Genomic DNA, 19,766 nt, shown 5'->3' on the forward strand with positions numbered 1-19,766 from the left:
GATAAGTGACAAACTACCTGAAAAACAGAGCAGCAGATACTTCAATGCCAGGAAATAAAAGTGCTGAAACTGTTAATGATGAAGAAAAGATGAGCAGAAGTGAAAAGTTCTCTCTGTAAGCAGAGGAGAGTCATTGGAGTCTGATGAAGTCAGTTCTGTTGTTCATATTCAGGTTAATGATGCCATGTGCATACTGATCTTTGTGTCTCTGCACCATTTCAATTTCAAATAATTTATTTCTAATTCATGATTTCAGGACTTCATCCTGAAAAACTGTTTTAGTTTGACTATATTTTCACTGCATTTCAAATAATTAATATTATTTTATAGTTTCATATCTAAACACCAAAATGGTGGCGCAAATTCAAAAATCCTTATTTTATATACCTCTTAAAATAATACATTTATATTTATGTGTGTGTGTGTGTGTGTGTGTATATATATTTATCAGCAACAATACATTCAAAACCGTTGTGATTATTAAAACAACTTCCAGTGATTTGTATGCTCTCAGATTTCAGGGTGGCACAACCACAAAGGTGTGACTTTTATTATGAAGTAAAAATGCCATATTTCATCTTCCAGGCTGGCTGAAAATAGCCAGCTCTTTAAATATGAATAGAAATAGATAACTCTCATGTAGGCTGCTACATTTTCCATGTCAGGTGGTAAAAGCAGTGTAAAACTAGGAAAATGTTAACTCACAATAAAAATCTTTATTTCATTTCAAACCTACATGTTTGCGTTTGGTGCTCGGCACAAAAGTTGATCCAGGTGTTCAAATAAAAGCCTGTTTAAACTGAAAGCAATTAAAGTGGTGCAGCTGGAAGAAATGTAATTTATTAAACAAAAAATTTTAATTGCAAGTCTAAAACTATCTTTTAGATTTCTGAAATGCCCAATCACTGTGTGATGGATTATGATCACCTCTGGATCAATAACACGAGTTCCTGTTGACTGAACCTCTTTGTTGCTTTGGGATGAATCTGTGTGGCTCCTGACAGCTGTTGCCCAGCTGTTTTTTTTTGTTGTTGTTGTTTTGTTTTTTCCTTTTCTTTTTTTCTCTGGTTTGTGTTCAGGTTAGGCCGAGCCTTCGGGGAATCAATGAAAGTCAATGTGGCATGTGTTTGTGTCCATTAGGAATCAGGGTCAGTCACTCAGCAGTCCATTAAGGCTCTCTTTTGTTCTGCTTGTTTCTGGGTCTCTACGTCTCTGCTGTCCTCCCTCCGGCTTTATCAATCGCCGCCTGTACGTCTGCCCAGCTAAATCATGGGTATTTTTGGCAGGAATCGGACGTCTAAAGCGTCTGACGCTTTCTGTCTTCTCCTCAAACTTGTCTTTTAAAAGCTGCAGCTTCTCTGAGTGACCACCAGGGGGAAGTAGTGTATAAAGTCTTTCTCAGAGAGGAGCGTGGAGAACTGGATTACACACACACAGACACACACACACACACAGGCAGCCAATCAGGTTGCAGAGCAGCAGAATCTTGACAGTGATATGCAAATGAAGCCTCACTTGTCATTTTTAGCAGCAGCAGCATCACTCTCCCTTTCTGTCTGTCTCTCTCTCTCTCTTTTTCCACCTGTGTCAGTAAATGCGACTCGACCATCTGCCCAACTGGCACCTCAAGGGCCGTTAAAGCCCTCAGGCATGTCTGACAGGTGAGGGAGGTGGAGCGAGTCTAATTTTAGGGCCCGCTGATGTGTTTTGTTTTTTGTTTTTTTTCTTCCCTCACATTTAATGGCAGCTCTTGTGTTGTGAGAGCAGCTCATGCGAGAACATTTAAAAACACTGTCTGAACGACCGTACCGTATTCCAGCCGTGCAGGCAGAGACGCAGCTGCTTTCACCATGAACTCACTAATCAAACATTAGGAAAAAGGTGAAAAACGACCAGCACGACATCCTGTGTTAGTTTACAGTTTAGCTCTGGTTGTTATTTGATGGTGCTTACTTGGCCCTCTGGTAAAATAATGCATTAAGTTTACTCTTGGAGCAAATTGGCAGAAAATAATGAGAATCACATCTAAACTAACCAACATGTTTAAGTAAAACAAACACAAATTAAAGTAAAAATATAGTTTTCTGTTTTATATGGAAAATAAAGTAAATGATGCTAAGCAGGGATGCCCACACATCCCTCTCTCCGCCCACTTCCTCCAGCTAATGCAGGTGGATGCTGAGCCAGGAGACGTCCTCTCCCTGTAATTTGTCCAGCATGTTGTGGGTCTGCTCTGGAGGTCCAGGTTTTCCATAGTTTGATTTTTTTTTCTTTTTTTTTATACATTTCTATTCACCGATCTCTCTTTGAAGCTCCTGGTGGTTCTTCCAGCATAAGCAGTGCTTTCAGCGTGTCACATCGCAGGTTACGTTACCAGATTAGCCAGTTTTTGGTTAATGTTTTTTTGTTTTTTCTTTTGTTTTTCCTCCTTTTTTTTTTTTTTTGTTAATGTTAGCAGACCGAGCAGCAGGCTAATGTCCACACACCTGAATGTCTTCACGCATCATTCCAGTTGACAGTTATGTGTCCTCAGTTAGTCATGGGTGGAGTAACGTCTCATTGAGATAAGAGATAAGTGTAAACTAGCTTCCTAACCAGCTAGTTTTCTGCATGCAATGAGCGAGCGCAGCAACCTTTAAACATCTCCTGGACTAGACGACAACATGCTGAGTTAAACCCAGCAGAGAGGCCGTTACAGACAGGTTTGCATCTATAACATTTAGCAGATCTGAGCTGCAACTGATTCAGTCTTAGAGTCGCTGTGAGATCAGACATTAGGAGTCAAATTATCCGATCTTCACAAACGCGCATCAGATGGAAATAGGAAAAATTCTTAGAAATGAAAGCAGATCCAGCTGCTCGGTTCATGCGTGGTCTGCAGTTGTGTTCTGAAGCTTTAAGTCATGTGCCTTAGATTTGTTTCTTATACTGTAAAAGGAAAATAAATCATGTGGACAGTCTAAGACGTGACGCTGTTTGGAGATGGTTGCAGCAGATCCTCCTTCCAGGTGTAAACGTCACTTTCAGAGAGGAACAAAAAAAAAACATGACTTCATTCTCACCTGGATGAAAGCAGAGTGCTGATTTTATTCTGCCGACAGCTTCAAAATGTGTTTATCAGACGAGAAAAGGTGTCAGTGCAGCAGGATCCACAAAATCTGAAGCTTCTCCTTCACTGCCGGTGCTGATCCAGTAATCAATACATTTACTGTGTGTGTGTGTGTGTGTGTGTGTGTGTGTCATTTTTCCATCAGCAGTTTTGTGCCTGTCAGGCTTCAGCGCAGCGTGGGAAACATGAGCTGTCAGGACATGACAGGGGTCAAAGGTCAGCACTCACAGCTCAGAGACATGGCTTTCTGACTGTCACTGAACACCCTGGCGACCAGCTGTCAGTCACTGTGTGTCAGAGGTCAAAGGTCACATTGGAGAGGGGCTGAGTGTGATGGCCACACAGAGAGGAAAGGTCCAGATTTACCTGCCCGGACCAGCTCACCTGTGTCTAAACTCATCTCTGCTGATATTCTGGGTTTTCCCTCTCTTTCTGTAGAAATCTCATGCCGCCGCGAGCCGTCATACTCTTGGCTTAAGAACAGTCCCAGAGCCTGACGGCCGAATTCTGGCGTGAAGTCTGTCCCCGCTCTGATCGTTTTCAGGACCCTCAAACACTCAGTAACCTGGTTAATCTCCTCCTTATGTGCATGATTAAAATACCCTCTGATCACAATCTGCTGCCCCCCTCCAGTTTGTCATTTCCTGAGCCAACAGGGCCGACTGGGACCCAGTTGGATGAGCGGCAAGCTTCCCTCCAATCCACAGTTTGGCAAACGGATTAAAAAAAAAAGGAATTTAAACTGTAGAAATATTTTATTATGATTTCACAGCAGTCTGTCCTTCGCTGTGTGCTGCCTTCAGCAGAATTTCTGAAGCTGAATCACATTTACTCAAATACTTGAGGGTTGTACTCGAGTGTGTAGCTGTTAAAAACCAAAAATAGCAACATCTGTAAAGCTGCTTTTAAAACTAGGCCAGATTCTTTTCATTATTGATAAATGTCGTGATGATTTCCCCCAATAAACATCAATATAGTTTGGTCTATATAAATACCTTTATGCTTTTATTTTTCTTGTACTGATTATTTTTCCCTATAGCTTTTATTGTATTATTTTTTTCTAGATCATTAGATATTTAGATTTACTTTTACTTAATTGTGTTATTTATTATTATTGTTTTTTACTTGTTAACAGCCAAACATAAACAAAAAGAACTAACAGTAACAGTAATAACTGTGCTCAGCGTGGATCTTTTCATACCTCCATCCTTGTAATTAGGGATGCAACGATACCAATTTTTTCAAACCGATCCGATACCGATACTTGGATCTGAGTACTTGCCGATACCGAGTACAAAATCCGATACTTCTACCACACACGTTAAACTTAACCAGTAGTAAAGAAACGACCCCAGACAACTCTTTAACACAAACGAAACGTTTACTGAACGTAAGGGCAGAGACAAATACTGTACAACACATCCCTTTTTTAAACTCAAATGATATTCCAATTCCTTAACCAAATGAAATACACTGTATAAATGACATAATTCCCTTTCAAATTATATTAAACAACCCAACTTATGTTATCACCTTTTGGTAAGTGACTCACTAATATACACTCCAAAACACGTTATATAAATCCACTAAACATACAATATTCACACATGGGCTCCACACACTCACATTCACACTTGTTGCAGGCCTGTTTGTTGCTCACGCCAGACGATGGAGTTAAATCCTCTTCTCCCCAGTAAGAGCACAAAAGTCTGACTTACAGTTCAGCTGATCGGTAGGTCGCCGTGCACCAGTTCCACACTAAATCCACTCCCTGCGGACCCGATGCTGTCTCTGCTACAGCGCTAGCGAGTCACTGTCCAGCTCTCCGACAGTCCATAGCGGCTGCCTCCTTGGCGAAGCCAAGCAGTCCGGGCTAGCCTTTAGCCTCGGCGGTCGTAGCTGGAAACACAGTTTTCCACGGTGGTGCGACCGTTGAAACAAAAGTCACTTCACCCACACTCTGTTGTGAAGCTCTCACACGGTCAGCTTTCTAGTCACACACTCTTTTGTGCTGGTTAACCTCAGTAAAACTAGCCGAGTCTCTCACTTTGGTTCAGCTAACCTCGTGCATCTCCGGTCCCGTTTTATGCTACCTTCACAGGCCTCCAGAAAATTAGAACTCTGAACAATATTTTAACTCCCTTCAGAGTTACATACCATAAAATAATACTTTTATGATTAACATAACAGTTTGATTGCTCTAATTACCTGTATTTACCTTGCGACATATTACAGGGCAAATTATATTCAGGGTAGAGTTACATCACATAACATCAACTGTGAACACCTTATGTTACCGTGGCGTTTAAGTCCATGGGAATTATGAGTATCCACTCCCAAATTCCCTTCCGGGCTACATTAGTATCGGTTCATGGTATCGGTTAACTTTTACGAGTACGAGTACGCACACATTTTACAGTATCGGCCCCGATACCCGATACCAGTATCGGTATCGGTGCATCCCTACTTGTAATCAGTTATCATGTCATGACCGTCGCTCAGAGTCTTATGCAAAAACAACAAAAGCTGTCATTCACATTCACGTCAACATATTCAAGAAAGAAACCACACATTTGGCTAAACGTTTGACCCGAGCAGATCATGAAGTCCACTGGGACATGTTCCAGCGTTATCGTGTGCCACCCGGAGGTTGTATGTTGTACATTATATTTTTTTATTTTTCCTGGCACGGAAAATCAGAACATTACAATTTTCTCAGATGTTTATTTTTGGGTTTAAGATTTTGGTAGACGATACGCCCGCTGAGATCAATCCCAGTTCACAAGATTTCCTGCAGTTTGGAGTAGGACCATAGGCGGTGTGTAAGACTGCCAGGATTTATTTAGCCTTATTTTTTTTTAAAAATACTCCTCCTCTTTTTCCAGTTTTTTTTTTTCTATTTTAAAAACCTTTATTTAATTTTTACTTGGTATTATTACACTTATTTCTATTATTAATTTTGTTATTGTTTTCTGTTTTTATTTTTTTTACTGTATTTTGTGTAACATAGCTTATTTATTAATATATTCATTAGTTCATTAGTTTTTTTAACTAATGCCAAATATTATTACCTATTTTTTGCACACTTTATTCATCATTGCTGAAAGTATAATTTTTCAGTAATTTATTATTTATTTTATATGTTTCATTTTGTCAGTGTTTTCATATATCATTTTTGATCATGATCATGTTTTTATTTTATTTTTTGGATCTTCTCTGTGTTTGTCATTGTGATTTAATCATTTTTATTAATCAATAAATAAGGTGGAGTAAAATGACGGCGTATATCGTATGATGAATTCTAAACATCTGGCAGCAGCGTAGCAAAAGACAAAAACCGATTATTGCATGAATATAAAATAAATGGAAATGAGGGTAAAAGAAAAAGTTGGCTATTTTTTTATTCTTTAATAAAAAATCTCTCAGATGTTGTCAGCAGCTGGATATGATCCTGAAGGTTTTTTAGGATCTTTAGTCCCCGTATTATTGTGAAGCCTTGTTTAAGATGAACTCAGGTACCAGAGGATGCTGCCATCATGCAGCAGGCTTACCTCAGCAGATCAGATCCACTGACTCAGAGTGGAGCCTGTTTTCAGCGTTGTTTAGTCCTTGCTTTAGCACAAGTGTCTCCATTTATTATCCTGACCAGACCTCTTGATGCAGGAAGCGTGAGGTCAGGATTTCAGGTCTCTGTGGAAGTTGTGTAGACTCTGGGTGGCCGACTTAGAACACCTGCAGGGATTATACACTGATCAGGTGTTCAAAACACTGAAGGTGAATAACACTGATTACCTCATTACAGTCGGGCTTTTCACGGCGTAATGTATACGAGGCAGCGATGGAGTGATCAGTTCTTTGTGTGATGTAAGCAGGAAAAGTGTAAGGGCTTGAAACCAAAAGTTCCAAAAAATTATGATTATGTAACACAGTTATTCACTAACCTGACAAACATGTTGCAAGTTTACAGTATATATACAATATGATCTATTTACAAGTTCTTTCTTTGTGCTGTAAATGTAGTTTAAATGGGGAAAAAATACAGTCTTAGCTGTAATGCCTGAGATGTGACCCAAAAGTCACAAACTGATAGTGAGGTGGGTTACAGCAGAGGTTGTCAGGGCCAGATGTTCCTCGAATACCACCGAATGTGTGTTTGAATGTGTGTACTGGCAGCTGTTTTTGAGTTGATACCGGATGAGGCCCAAAAGTCATGAGCTGAGCTTTACATGGGTTACAGCAAGGGCTGGATGAGCCAGATGTGATCCAGATGTCAATTATGTAAAAGGTTGGATGAGCCAGATGTTCCTCAAATGCCACTAAACATATAAATTGTACTTGGAGCTGTCTATGAGTTGATGCCAGACGTGGCTCAAAAGTCACAAGCCAGTATGGTTGTGATGTACAGCAAGAGTTGTTCGGGCCAGATGTTGCCCAGATGTCACAAGCTAGGCTTTGGACTGCAACTGGAACGGTTGTCAAGAACTAGATGAGGCTAAAAGTAAGGAGCTGGGATTCATCTCGGTTATGGCAAAGGTTGTCAGGGCCAGATGTGGCCTAAAAGGTCAGTAATCATGTAAGGTGGACGTGCGGCTGTCCCTGGGTTGATGTTGTCAGCCAGATGTGCTCCAAAGGTGACTGCAGATGTTGTTCACTTGTCTCTGAGGTAAATGGAACCTGAGAGCTCTTTGTTGATGTTCATCCGGGTTTCACGTCTTTTGTCTGTGGTTTGTCTTCATTTGTTTCCTGAATCGAGTGTAAAACTACACTAGTGCTCTCCCAAACCCCAAACAGGACCTGGATACTGATAGGATAATCCTGGTTTTCAGTTCCTGAAATCTGGTTTTATCCCAGTTTTCCACCAGCTACCTGCACATGTTTCCACCCCTCTCCTCTCTCCTCCTTTCTCCTCCTCTTGGTACAATTACAGAAGACTCTGAGGAATTCACTCACCGGCTCCCCTCCCCCCACACTGGAATGAAGTGTATGAATGAGGAGGAAGAGGAGGAGAGGAAGGGAAATGTGAAGACAGGAAGAGAAAGAAGAGGAAGGATTGAAAGAAATAGAGGCACAAGATAACGAAGGAAGGAAGGATCTAATGAAGGAAAGGAAGTGCAGGATGAAGGGCTGAGATAGAGGAGTGGTGTGTTAGAGGGCGAGAGCAGCAAGCGAGCAAAGTGTGTGTGTGTGTGTGTGTGTGTGTGTGTGTGTGTGTGTGTGTGTGTGTGTGTGTGTGTTTGTGAGCTGCGAGCTCTGTGATTGGCTGAACCCGGCTAGATGCACCAACAGCCGAAAGAAGACGGGAACAGAGGAGAGGGAGGCTGCAGATAGAGGAGAGAATACAAAGAACGAGCGAGTGAGGGAGTGTGTGAGGGAGTGTGTGTGTGTGTGTTACATGTGCGCTAATGCGTGTGTGTGTGTGTGATATCCAGAAGTGTGTGCGTGTGTGTGTGTGCGCAGCAGAAAGAGGAGGCGAGGAGGAGGAAACCTGATCTCACTCTCTCTATCTCTCTGTGTGGAATAAACGCTTAGCCCTCACCGTTATTGGCCTTGCTGTTAGCTTGCAGCTTAGCCCGGCCCAGTTTGGACCCGGTGTGATTGTGGTGGAGGTGGAGGTGGTGGGGATGGAGCGGTTCCTAGCCCTGCTACGTCTGCTGAGCAGGAGGAGGCGAGGGAGGAGGTACCGGGCGGATGATGATTACCAGGAAGGCTACGAAGACGTTTACTACTACACCAGCAAGTACAACACACACCTACTGAGTGAGTGAGTCCCATAAAGAAACAATGGAGAAAGAGAGAGAGGCTTTGTTTTATTGTCCTACTGTAGAGCAAGCGAGGTAGAGAGATGATGCAGGGAGAGAGAGAGAGAGAGAGGCTTATCAACAGATTATGGCACTTAAAGTGGCCCAGAGTGTGTTGGTGTGCGCCGTTTTAAATGTATTGTGGGGACTCGAGTGTATTTACTTTAGTGCTCTGTGGGGACCTCCTCAAGAGAACAAAATTGCCGTAATTTCAGGGACGAGGATGTTACAGGTAGCTTGATTCCTCAAAAGTGAAAGAAATCCAATGAGTTGTGTGATGTCTTTTAATTTGTGTGTTTTGGGGGGACGTATGCGCACTAATTTTTCTGTAATGTGGGGTCTCAACTTCCTTCAGGGGACAAACGTAAGTCCTCTGAAGCGATGGAAATACGACTCCATGGGTGTGTGCTATTTTAATTTGTTTCCTGGGACACTGGCTTGTGGGTACTTTCTTGCACTCCACCTCCCCCGTAAGGTGAGGGAGCAGATTTCAGGGTGAAGACTTTCAGGGTTGGCTCGAGACCTTTAAAGTGGTGGGAATATTTAGAGTGTTAGGTCTTGTATTTATGGGTTACGTGGACCACATGTGGACAAAAAGCGAGTCCTATATATAGTAATGATATAATGGGGAAAAAAAGGCTGTAGGCGTGTCTTATTGTAATTGGTTTGACGTATTTGTGTTTGCTTTCTTACACTGTAGGGACTTGACTTCCTTATGGGAACAAAAAATGAGTCTAAATAAAGATCGATCCCTATGAAGGGAAAACCACCGTAATCGAGAAAATTTCAGGTTGAAGACTTGGAACTTAGAGCTAGTCCAATTTGGGGGAACTAAAATGAGTTCCCAAGAGGAGATGAAGACTTTGAAGTTTGAATTAAATGTCCTGTGGGGACACGCATGTCTTTATATTCTCATACTGCGCTAACTCGACGTCCTCATGAAGACAAAGCTTGACCTGTAAGATGAAGGAACAAATTTCAGGGTTAGCAGGGTGTGTGTGAGTGTGTGTATTTTTGTGATAGTAGTTTTATCTGTGTGTATGTTTTTGCTTTTTTACTGTGAAGACTCACCTTGGTTCAGTGTAGAAGTTTGAGTCCTCTTAAAAGTGATGGAGTAAAGTTCAGGGTGAAGACTTTGAGGTTAGTCCTGTGAAGTGATGGAAATACTGCTCTTCTCACTGTGTGTGTGTGTGTGTGTGTGTGTGTGTGTTTAAGGTCTTGTATTATAGATGAAGGTCGTTAGTGAAGCTGCTCAGTTACAGTACACACACGCTCACTCAGGTATTCAGATGACATGAACCAGGTGGTTTGTGGGTAATAACAGGGCAGGATGTTTACTGCAGGAAGGAATGTGAACAATGTGGGAAAACACACACTAATTCCAGGTTTAACGTCTTGTGTTGTTCTAGTCTGCACGCTTCAGTCCTTCTTTGGGGTCCTGCGGTAGTTTCTACTCCTTTTTTGTTCCATGTTCTTAGCTGAAGCTACGAAACTTTTGCTCCAAATATGACCAGTTGAGATTTCCTCCCCCGTCAGGAGCAGATCGTGATACACTAAGTCGTGAATAATGTGTTTAGCTCCAGGCGCTCACACTTCCACTTTAATTATCTGATCTTTAATTAAATTTAGATATAATTTGTCTTTTTGTGACCCATATCTGGGGGTTCCTTTTACACTTATTTTATGCTCGGCCACTTTTATAGAGCATCAGCAGCAACAACAAAGCTAATGTTGGTGGATCTACTGAGATCGACTAGTTAACCACACTCCAGACTCTTCCTCTATGTTTGTGGATAAATGAAGCCTGCTTCTGACGTTGCTGGTGTTCTTCTAGACGTCTTATTAGCAGCCATATAAGCTGCTTTGGCCTGCCTACAGCTGTTGTGCATCTGCAAGTTGCTTTGCAACCCATCCCCTCCATTTCATGCTGTTTATGACTGAATGAATACATATTGTGATAGACAGTTTGATTTTTGATTTGTTAAACTGTAAGTTTGGTGTGTTTACAGTCTGGTGGTGGAGATGCAGGTTTGTTTACAGCCTCACAGGTAGGGATGGGTACCGGTGTCATGGCACCGGTTCTGACATAAACGGTAGTAACCAGACCGAAAAGCAGCGCACATTTCGATGCTTTATTTCGATGCTTTATTTCGATGCTTTATTTCGGTGCTTTATTTCGGTGCTTTATTTCGGTGCTTTTTTTTTCCTGAGCCAATTCTAGCCAATCATTTTACGTTTCCGAGGATAGTAGGCGGGGCCAGGTACGTACGTTCTTTTAGAGCAGAGCTACAGATTAAAATTGCCCAAGGCAAAGCGATCAAAAGTCTGGCTGTACTTCACAGCAAAAGATGCAAACTCAGCAGCCTGCAACAAGTGCTTTAAGCTGATACTGTGATACTGTCAAAGGAGGTAACACCTCAAATCTGATGAAACACCTGGCGACGCATAGCGTTTTTTTTTAAAGCCGAGAAATGCGCCGTGTTTGATAGCTTGCTGCGAGACCTCACACCGTGCACATCTACTGCGGGTGTGGTGCCTGTTATCGGACCCGGAGTTAGCAACATCCCCCAAAAACCCGAAGAGGAGAATCCTGGCCCCTAGCCCTGTCAGTGTAGCAGAAATGATGACGGATGATGATGGCAGCAGCAGCTGTTCTTCTCTGCGTGAGTAGCTTCATGTTGTTCGTGTGTAATTAACGTTGAGTAGGCTAACCACATTATTACATTAATGCATGTAAGGTGAACTAGCAAACACCGTCGTAGTTACATGCGGCTGTCTTCTTGTTTGATGGCAGATACTCCCTTCACCCTGGCCAAAAAGGCTAAAATGACCAAAGAAAAAGTGGATAACAGTTAAACATGAGAGGTTTTTGGACAAAGTTTGTGTTTTTTCCATTGTTTAAGCACTGCTTCCAGCCAAGAGTGATACCATATATGCCCTATAGCTGCAGAAAAGGCTAACATTTGGAGCGGGGGGGCTAGGAGGAGGAGTTGGCCGTCCGACTGGGGTATGGAATGTGGGGCCTCCCTGCTGCTGCGGAGTCGGGGCGGTCTGCTTCTCCCCACCGCAGGGAAAAGGGTAACACCACCTGGGTCTGGGTGCAGTTTCCCCCTCCAGGGGCAAGGGTACCTAGACCCGGTTCTTAGAGTACGCTTGGGGAGTGTGATTGTGTGTACAGCGTCTCTTTATGTCTGTCTCCACGTTGGCTGAGTGTGGAGTAATTGCATATGAGAGCATGAGGGTGGGAATGGATGTTTGTATCTGTGTGTGCCTGTATGTCTGTGTCTATATGTCAGGCTGGGTATCAGACGCCACCTCTCTGGGGACATCTCAGGCCCTCCAAGGTTTGGAGGCCTATCTCCCCCTACCACTTCCCCTGCTGGTGGCGGACGCCCTCACACATCGGTGCGTTGGTGGTTCTTTGTGTCTGGGGATGGGCGCCCAGGTACACACCGGCTCACTCCTTGGCGGCTGCTTATCGGGGCCTGAAGCCTGGGGCTCGCTCGGGCCACTTCGGAGGTGGGGTGCCCTCGGCCTCTCGGCCTGGGGCTCGGTCCACACTGGCACAGCTGGCTGCCGGCGGAGCTCACGGGCACGTCACTGCAACCCCCCCTGGCTTCTGCTCCGCGGCTGCTGAGTGACCCCTCATCTGGGGCTCTCCTCAGCTCTTTCTGGGATAGTGACGCAGCGGCCCCTCTGTTGGTCTTCCTTGGTCTCTTGTGTTCTGGGGGCCTCTGGATGTCTGGAGTCTTGATCTCCTCCATACCTGCTTCATGCCCTGGAGGACGGGGCAGTGGCCCCCCACACCCTCTAGCAGATCATTACATGAAGGAACCTTTTAAAAAAACAAGCACCTCCATGCTCACAGGTGTACACACGGGTGATCACACACACAAACTACACCCTTTTTGGCTCCTACCTCAAAGCACACTGTGCGCTGTCGATCTTACGTGCTGCACAATAATGTTTAATATTTAGTATTTACTGTCATATTTAGGGATGGGTACCGGTGTCCGGTGCCATGATGGCACCGGTTCTGACATAAACAGTAGTAACCAGACCGAAAAGCAGCGCACATTTCGGTGCTTTATTTCGGTGCTTTTTTTTTTCCTGAGCCAATTCTAGCCAATCATTTTACATTTCCGAGGATAGTAGGCGGGGCCAGGTACGTACGTTCTTTTAGAGCAGAGCTACAGATTAAAAATGCCCAAGGCGAAGCGATCAAAAGTCTGGCTGTACTTCACAGCAAAAGATGCAAACTCAGCAGCCTGCAACAAGTGCTTTAAGCTGATACTGTGATACTGTCAAAGGAGGTAACACCTCAAATCTGATGAAACACCTGGCGACGCATAGCGTTTTTTTTTTTTAAAGCCGAGAAATGCGCCGTGTTTGATAGCTTGCTGCGAGACCTCACACCGTGCACATCTACTGCGGGTGTGGTGCCTGTTATCGGACCTGGAGTTAGTAACATCCCCCAAAAACCCGAAGAGTAGAGTCCTGGCCCCTAGCCCTGTCAGCGTAGCAGAAATGATGACGGATGATGATGGCAGCAGCAGCCGTTCTCCTCTGCGTGAGTAGCTTCATGTTGTTCGTGTGTAATTTACGTTGAGTACGCTAACCACATTATTACATTAATGCATGTAAGGTGAACTAGCAAACACCGTCGTAGTTACATGCGGCTGTCTTCTTGTTTGATGGCAGATACTCCCTTCACCCTGGCCAAAAAGGCTAAAGTGACCAAAGAAAAAGTGGATAACAGTTAAACATGAGAGGTTTTTGGACAAAGTTTGTGTTTTTTCCATTGTTTAAGCACTGCTTCCAGCCAAGAGTGATACCATATATGCCCTATAGCTGCAGAAAAGGCTAACATTGTTATCTTTTTACAAAAAAAGCTGAACATGAGAGGTTTTGGACCAATTTTGTGTTCTCCATTCTTTAAGCACCGGTTTGAGCACCGTTTAAGCACCGGCACCGTTTCAAAAGTACCGGTTTGGCACCGGTATCGGATAAAACCTAAACGATACCCATCCCTAGTTATATTCCCATATATCATTGTGATGTTGTTTATTCTATTACTCTCGTTTTCTTCTGCTTGTTTTCTTTTTTCTTTCTCAACAGGTGATCCAGGTGATCGATATATGTATTTTTGTCTGCTTATTCTGTTGGTTTTGTTTTTGCCCTTTTTCCCCGTCCCTCTTCTCAGCTGTTTTTCTTTCCTCTTTCTTTCTCCCTTTCTTTCCCCAGTCAAGTCTGTCCCGTATTCAGCAAGTGAAAATAAAATAAACAATAAAAGGTGAATCAAATGGACCATTACGGCAAGGCTGGGATGGTCAGTTTGGCATCTTTCTTCGCCTTTAGACAATAATTCTGATGGCAAAAGAGCCAAACAGGACAGGTTAAAAAAAAAAAAGAGAGAGAAAAAAAAAAGAAAAGGCTTACATTGTTATCTTTTTACAAAAAACAGCTAAACATGAGAGGTTTTTGGACAAAGTTTGTGTTTTTTCCATTGTTTAAGCACTGCTTCCAGCCAAGAGTGATACCATATATGCCCTATAGCTGCAGAAAAGGCTAACATTGTTATCTTTTCACAAAAAAAACAGCTGAACATGAGAGGTTTTTGGACCAATTTTGTGTTCTCCATTCTTTAAGCACCGGCACCATTTCAAAAGTACCGGTTTGGCACCGGTATCGGATAAAACCTAAACGATACCCATCCCTACTCACAGGTATGGACCTGGATCATATGAATTGGTTTCTTCTCCTCCTTTATTCTTCTGTGGACTTTATCTTAGGCTTGAGTGATCTCCATAGTATTATTGTGGGATCCCTCACTCATGCACACCGGGGAGTTTATTTCCCACTTCCAGCAAGAAGAGAAAGTAATGTAAGCTGTCCCAGCTGAAGAGCCTCGTTCGCATATCGATTAATGATTCAGTCTGTAGTAATTAGTGAGCTGAAGTGGATGGACATCAGTTGAGCAGATGAAATGTTATTAAGTCATAACATCTGCCTGCCTTTTGTCTTCTTCATAGCTCGACTAACTCATCCAGTCTGCTTTGTAATTGTGTAAAACGTGTCACCGGTCCTCCACTCATCATCGAGCTCTCCACACAAACAGCCGAGTCTTTCACTGACAAATGAAGTTTAACAAGCGTCTCTGCACACGAGCAGCGTTCACGTCACCTGCAGACAGAAATAAGTTTCAGAGATGACAGCTGAACTCGATGGGAAGTGTTGGTCACTTAGCGAGGCTGATTCACTTTAATACAAATCTCTTAATGATGATAATGTAACTTTGACGCGTCAGTGAAGGTGTGTCAAACTTATTTTAGTTCATGGGCCACAAAGAGCCCAATTTGATCTAAAGTGGGTCTGGCCAGCACCCTGTAATAAGCAGTGAATCTGCTCTACTCTTTTGCTTTTTAAAAAAAAACTTTGCTGATATTTTCTCACCCACTTGGCCCCCTGCATTAATGCAAAAATAAGCTAACAACCACCTATATTGGTAAATTATCACTGATCAGTCTGATCATCATCGGTGCCTGAGATTATCCATCAATATAACTCTGATATATGCAACAGATGGATGTAGCTTCCAAGAGTGAAGATTGAAGCCAATACTGAGGTGTCTTAAATGATGTTTTTTCTGATATCCTGCAGGGGGCACCTCCTCGGGTTTAAAAACATGTCTTTGAGAAAATAACCCGCTTTCTAAATTTGTCTGCAAACACCTTGCTGATCGTTTTATGTTCTCAGCCGCTATTTTAAGGTCTTAGAGAACAAAACATGATGTTTAATGTTGCAAATTCAGTTTCATGTTACAGTAAGAACAGTTGATAAAGCAGGAGGAGTTTAAGCTTTAGGGCAGGAGGAGTGTGGTCAGACCCTTGTCGGGAAATAATCTGCTGTGAATTTCAGTTTATTCTGGTCTCGTCTTGACTCTATCCTGGTCTCTGATTATGATTCTGTTTCTTCTGCTGCCCTTTGATGTGTTTTTAAAGCACATTCTGAAGTTTTTCTTCTTTATTTTTAACTCTGATGAGACGATGGGAGCTGAGCTGGGAGTTAACAAAGGAACCAGTCAGGTAGTGATAAATTGAAGCTTACTGTGTTCTAGTTTATTTTTTCACCTTCACAGTCCTCCTGATGGCATTTTTTGTTTTTTTCCAAAATCAGGATAATGTTTTCTGAAATGCTTTCAAATGAAATCCACCCTCAGAAACTTCTTTGTGTCCACATGCTTCTAGGAAAGTGTGTTTCTGACACGTTCCTCTCAGAAAAATGTCAGCTGAGCTAAAATGAAAAAACTGCCTATATTTTTGGGTGAACTCTGGTTCACGCCTCGCCCGTCTCCATCTGTCTCCCTGCAGAGAAAACTCAAGCAGGACTTGAACTCGCCATCTACTAAACTGTTTACACCTATTAAGAAGTGTTTGCGGGCGGCGAGCAGACGACGCTTCTGAGACACCGTGTCTCAGAAGTTTCTGAATGAACTCAAGGAACAGAATTGGACCGATTCTCTGCACAGATTAAACAAGAAGAAATCCACACACCTTCTGGAGCCTTTGTGGAATCTTATGGGTGTAAATTTTATTATTTAATATTAAGAGCAACATATTTGAGTGTTTGGATGGTAATAGCTGACACTGAACTTATTATTCCTGTGTGAAAATAAAGCATTTGTGTGTGCAGTGCAGAGCTGCCAGGAGGCATTTCTCAAAGCTACCGGCTAGCTAGCAGTGTGTGTGTGTGTGTGTTTATCACAGCGTGTGATTGTATATGAAAGCACTTTAAAGTTGGTTGACTGGTTAACCCCCCCCCCCCCCACACACACACACACTCGTTTTCCTCCTCTCCTAAGTCCTTGTTTAGGGTGATTTTCATCCCGTATTTCCTCTTTGATTCAATCTGGTTCGACCTTGTTAACCTGGTTTATTCGACTGAGCATCTTAAAGAGTTCATGAATAAAACATTCACACAAAGATGACATCAGTTATTTCTGGTCCTGGTCTGTTATGCTCACTTCAGCGTCTGCGTTTAGCCTCAGGAGGTAGAGCAGGTTGTCTGCTGAAGCCTCCATGCAGTCCTTTAAAGTCGAGTCCATTTAACCGTGTCTGAAACACTCCCTCCTAGAATTCACCTTAGCGCATTCACCTTTATCATTTGTAAATATTATACAGTCTCATGTCAGTTTGTGCTGATTTGAGTATTTTACAATGTATTGATTTGTGTTTCTGGATGCAGATTTAATTTAATTTATTTGAACTCAGACGTTCCAGACACCAGTCTCATATCTATCGATTCACATCGCAGAAAATAACTATTTTCTACTTTTAAAATGGCAAAATTGGAGGCTGGAAACTGAAAACTAGCAGGTAGAAATTAGTGGTTAGAAATTAGAAGCTGAAGCTTGGAACTTTTGCAGGCTAGATGCTAGAAGCTAGAGGCTAGATGCTACCTGGATGCTATAAGCTGGAAGCTAGAAACTGTATGCCTGTGGTTAGAAGTTGGAGGTTAGAGGCCACAAACTGGATCGTTAGATTGTTAATATATATATAATATTAATAAGAAACTACTAGTTTGGGTGTATGTATTAAAAACTACACAGTTAAGTCCTGAAAAATATGGTTTGAGTTAAAAGATAACTTATTTTCTTGGTTGCCAGTGTGATGGGTCCTCTGATGAGTCTTGAATGTTTGTTCCATACATGCTGTGAAAAACAATCACTGTGCTGACTGTGACTGTGATAAAAAATGTAACAGTTCTATCATTGTGAACATGAAGAAATACTAACTTTTATTTACTGTTTCATGATTTTTGTAAGTACGAAACCAAATACCTGAACCGAGCTGTGGAGGAAGGACGTTTTGGAATTATGCTCTACAAAGCTGAACTAAAATTTTCACCACCAGCATTTCACCACATCACTATTCCCTCAGGTGGATTCTATTGTAAATAAGACTGTACTCTCAATACCTGTTTGGCTCATGGCACCATCTTATGGTACGAGTCGGTATTACGGGAAAGGGTGCCCCAGATCGAGTTCAAATGCTGGAGATATCCCTTCGACACAAGACACAGACGTTTTGGATATTAAGTCATAGAAGTTGTTTCAGCACAATGTTGACCATTAATTGAAGAATTTTTTAAAGTATTTTAACTCACTGATTTACCATTAGTGCCATTACAGGACTTAGGAGTTGGTGGATTGTTTTGTGTTGGACTGGGGTGACTGGTTACAATGTATTTTCATGATTTTCCCGAAGCTTGTATCAGATGGATGTAGTTCCTTGGTGTTTGTCTTCTGGTGTTCTCTGAAAAAGGAAGAGTAAGACACCCTAAAGGATAAACCATCACATAGCACATAATAAAATTATTTTTTGTTGCAGAACAAAATGGACCTGAACAAAAAAAAAATCCTGATTTTGAGATGAGAGAACAGGATGCGGAAAAATCGAAAATCATTATCCTGCAGCACTCGTAAAATGGGAAATGAACTGAAAGATCATTAAACCTAACATCAACCAAACTCATGTGGAATAGGTGGCCAGTCAAAACTAATTATTGCATATGAAAGGCCTTCTTTTTGCCTGTATTTGATACCAGGCTCATCTTTTAGTGGTGATTCCTGCTGAGTCATAAAAAGAATCTCATAATCATTTTGTAAAAACTGAAGTAGAAACAATGAGCTGATTCTGAAATGGTTTGGGTCGGAGGAATGACCTGAAACTGTCCTTTAAGCTTAATGCGTGGTTATATCCCTCCACTGTTTGTTTTATCACTTCACTTTATCACTTATATTAATTAATAAATACGAGAATATTGGGTATTTTTAGCCTCGTATTGCCAGTTTTGAGGGGCACAGGTTAAAAGTGTTGGTCTGCAGCCTCAGGCCACACCTGCAACTTACCTTTCCCTCTCGGGCTTGCCCGCCGCCCGCCTGCCGTCTCCTCTCCGTGTGCTCGCTGATCTCATTACATGCTGAAACATTACGATGCATAAATTTGCACCTTAATGAAGTGACTGTAACACGGCGAAGAGTTCACAGCAGTCGTGTGCTGTGTGAGGCTTGTTGACACAGAAAAATTTGCTAATTAAAGCTTTAAATAAGGCCCTCATTAGCATAACTGGTCCTGTGTTCAACATGATGGAGATTAAAGAGGAAAACAGGCTGCAGGAGGGAGGGCTGGCCCTCGATTAGTGATTTCTTTTCTCTTTTTTTTATCGACTCTTGCTTCGGATTTTTCTGATGAAGTGGTGAAACCGTCCTCCTGTGTTCCCGGCTGCCGTTAGGTCTGCCATCACGCCCACATGCTCTCATGTGTGACTGCGTTAGATCCTCTCGACTCTGCCGGCCCACGTTTCCTTCTTTTTTCCATTTGCTCAGATTGAATCCGTGCTGGTTCGGAGGCGGCGTGCTTTTCGCCGCTGGATTATCTTTGCAGCCAATGAGCACGCTCGACCAGAGAGGCGGAAAGTAGAGCAGAAATCCACCTTAATTAATCTGCAGGCCTCTCGGGACTCACAGCACTTTCTCCACATTATTTGGATTTGATGTTTAATTAGTTCTTTTAAATTAAAGAACAACGGCTTCCTTCTTTTCTTTACTCTTCGGAGTCCTCAGAGTGTTTCCAGTTTATTAGGTACACGTAGCTCAAACTAATGCAATAAATCCTGCTGCCCCTAAACTTCAATTCTCAGCTTTTGTTGGAACTGCTGCTCACTTTTATCTCTTTAATATTGTACTTCCTAGCTTTCTAATAATTTGAATTTTACTTTGTTAGAACATTTCTGGTACAATGTCACAGATGGGCAGAACTGACTGCATATGATTACTTAACCGATGGTTAATGTGGTTA

The 19,766-nt window shown here is 42.4% G+C and overlaps 1 protein-coding gene across 5 annotated transcripts in view; it reads left to right on the forward strand.

Moving 5' to 3' along the window:
- grip1 (glutamate receptor interacting protein 1) overlaps positions 1-19,766 on the forward strand; it is an 80,868-nt gene that overhangs the window by 17,721 nt on the left and 43,381 nt on the right. For 2 of the 5 annotated variants that reach the window (XM_039601260.1, XM_039601261.1), the window contains exon 1: positions 8,149-8,866. The exons of 1 other annotated variant lie outside the window; for it this stretch is intronic. In XM_039601260.1, the coding sequence (XP_039457194.1) occupies positions 8,731-8,866 (136 nt within the window). In that variant the 5' untranslated portion in view covers positions 8,149-8,730. Of the gene's footprint in view, positions 1-8,148; positions 8,867-19,766 lie in introns of those variants that run through there. 2 more of the 5 variants (XM_039601256.1, XM_039601257.1) reach the window with 2 other exon arrangements.

The sequence above is a fragment of the Oreochromis aureus genome, linkage group 17, assembly GCF_013358895.1.
Source record: "Oreochromis aureus strain Israel breed Guangdong linkage group 17, ZZ_aureus, whole genome shotgun sequence".
Taxonomy (NCBI): domain Eukaryota; kingdom Metazoa; phylum Chordata; class Actinopteri; order Cichliformes; family Cichlidae; genus Oreochromis; species Oreochromis aureus.